The 1,324-nt window shown below is 42.7% G+C and overlaps 1 protein-coding gene across 1 annotated transcript in view; it reads left to right on the top strand.

Annotated features, from left to right (window-relative positions):
• Window positions 1–498: 498 nt before the first annotated feature.
• The window catches only part of LOC117106144 (beta-lactamase domain-containing protein 2-like), a 12,281-nt gene continuing 11,455 nt past the window's right edge, over window positions 499–1,324 (top strand). Inside the window, exons 1-2 of the mRNA XM_033247497.1 lie at window positions 499–504; window positions 969–1,106. Coding sequence (XP_033103388.1) covers window positions 499–504; window positions 969–1,106 — 144 coding nt within the window. The remainder of the gene's footprint in view (window positions 505–968; window positions 1,107–1,324) is intronic.

Below are 1,324 nucleotides of genomic sequence, written 5' to 3' on the forward strand. Positions count from 1 at the left end.
TTGACCCCGCCGGGGTCATACGTAATTCGCATAACGGCTCCCCCCCCCCTTTCAAAATCCTGGCTACGTCCCTGCCAAGGACACAATGGACTTGCACAGCGAGAGTTTCGAACCCCTGACCTCAAGGTTGGGAATCAAAGCCACAACCGATGCGCCAACCGTTTCTAATCCTCCATAATTACTTTCACTCCTCAATAATTTTTAACTGCAACATAATTTTGCGATCACTATTTTAACCTCTTTCTTTTCCTGCTCGCCATTCCCATGGGGTGGTACCGGCGGTGTGGGGCCATAGAAAAGAGTTGCTCTCCCTAGATGTGTATAAGAGACATTCCTCATTAGAAAAATTGGCCTTGCTCTCCGTCATCACAGTCACCTCGTCTTAAAAATCAAGTATCCTCCCCCACTCTCCACTCGGTTAATCAGTGCACTATCTTCTTACCTTTCAAAAGCCATGAAGCCCAGCATTATCATTATACCTCCTAGTAGCGTATCTACATGGGTGTGAGTAGAGGGGAACACGCCAATACAAACTTGTTCCCCCTGTCACACCACTGGAAATTTGCCGAGAAAAAAACACATGCTCACAAGCAGTTTAATTTACACCATTATTAACCTTATCTTTCCAACTAGCCGCCCCTAACCTAATACCGTAATCAATCACCCCCAATTAAACTTCGTGTCCCCTTCCGTCATCTTTATTTGCAGCAGCGGGCTTACATTTCTCCGAGTACAAAAGCAAATTGAAGGTGTGTTTGCTTCACTTCAAGAGTAATGTTGTAACCTGTTTGAAGTAATGTTTCCAAATTTGTGTTTATTATTAGTTACCGGTACTGGCAACTAGTAATATACATACTGTAGTAGTAAAATGATGTAACAACAGTGTAGCGATTTTATGGAATCATTCACTTTGTTGGAATTATATTTCAGTTTCAAATATTCGTTAATGTGGCTTCTTTATTTTGCAGCCGTACCTGTTAAACGATCCGGATAATCGGCTTGTTGAAGTGCCCTCCTCGTTCGGCGTCGGCACGGCAGACGGCTTGGCAAGATTATATGGTATATTAGCCAACGGGGAAGAACTAAATGGAAAGACGATTATGTCGGTAGGAGCTATTGAGAAGTTAAACAAGGGTGTCAGCAAAGGTTTTGACAAAAACAAATGCGATAGATAATGAGTGGGGCCCGGGAAGCGTGGGATGCGTATTTTTTTTCTGCAGTACACATAAGCAAATATATGTTTCTTTTAGCCAATCAGAATGTAGGAAGCCTAAAATGACGTCAGATAACTATTGAATAATTAATCAGCAGTGAGACTCGCTTC

Source organism: Anneissia japonica, unplaced genomic scaffold, assembly GCF_011630105.1.
Source record: "Anneissia japonica isolate Jap-2015-1 unplaced genomic scaffold, ASM1163010v1 scaffold288036_len564833_cov171, whole genome shotgun sequence".
NCBI lineage: Eukaryota > Metazoa > Echinodermata > Crinoidea > Comatulida > Comatulidae > Anneissia > Anneissia japonica.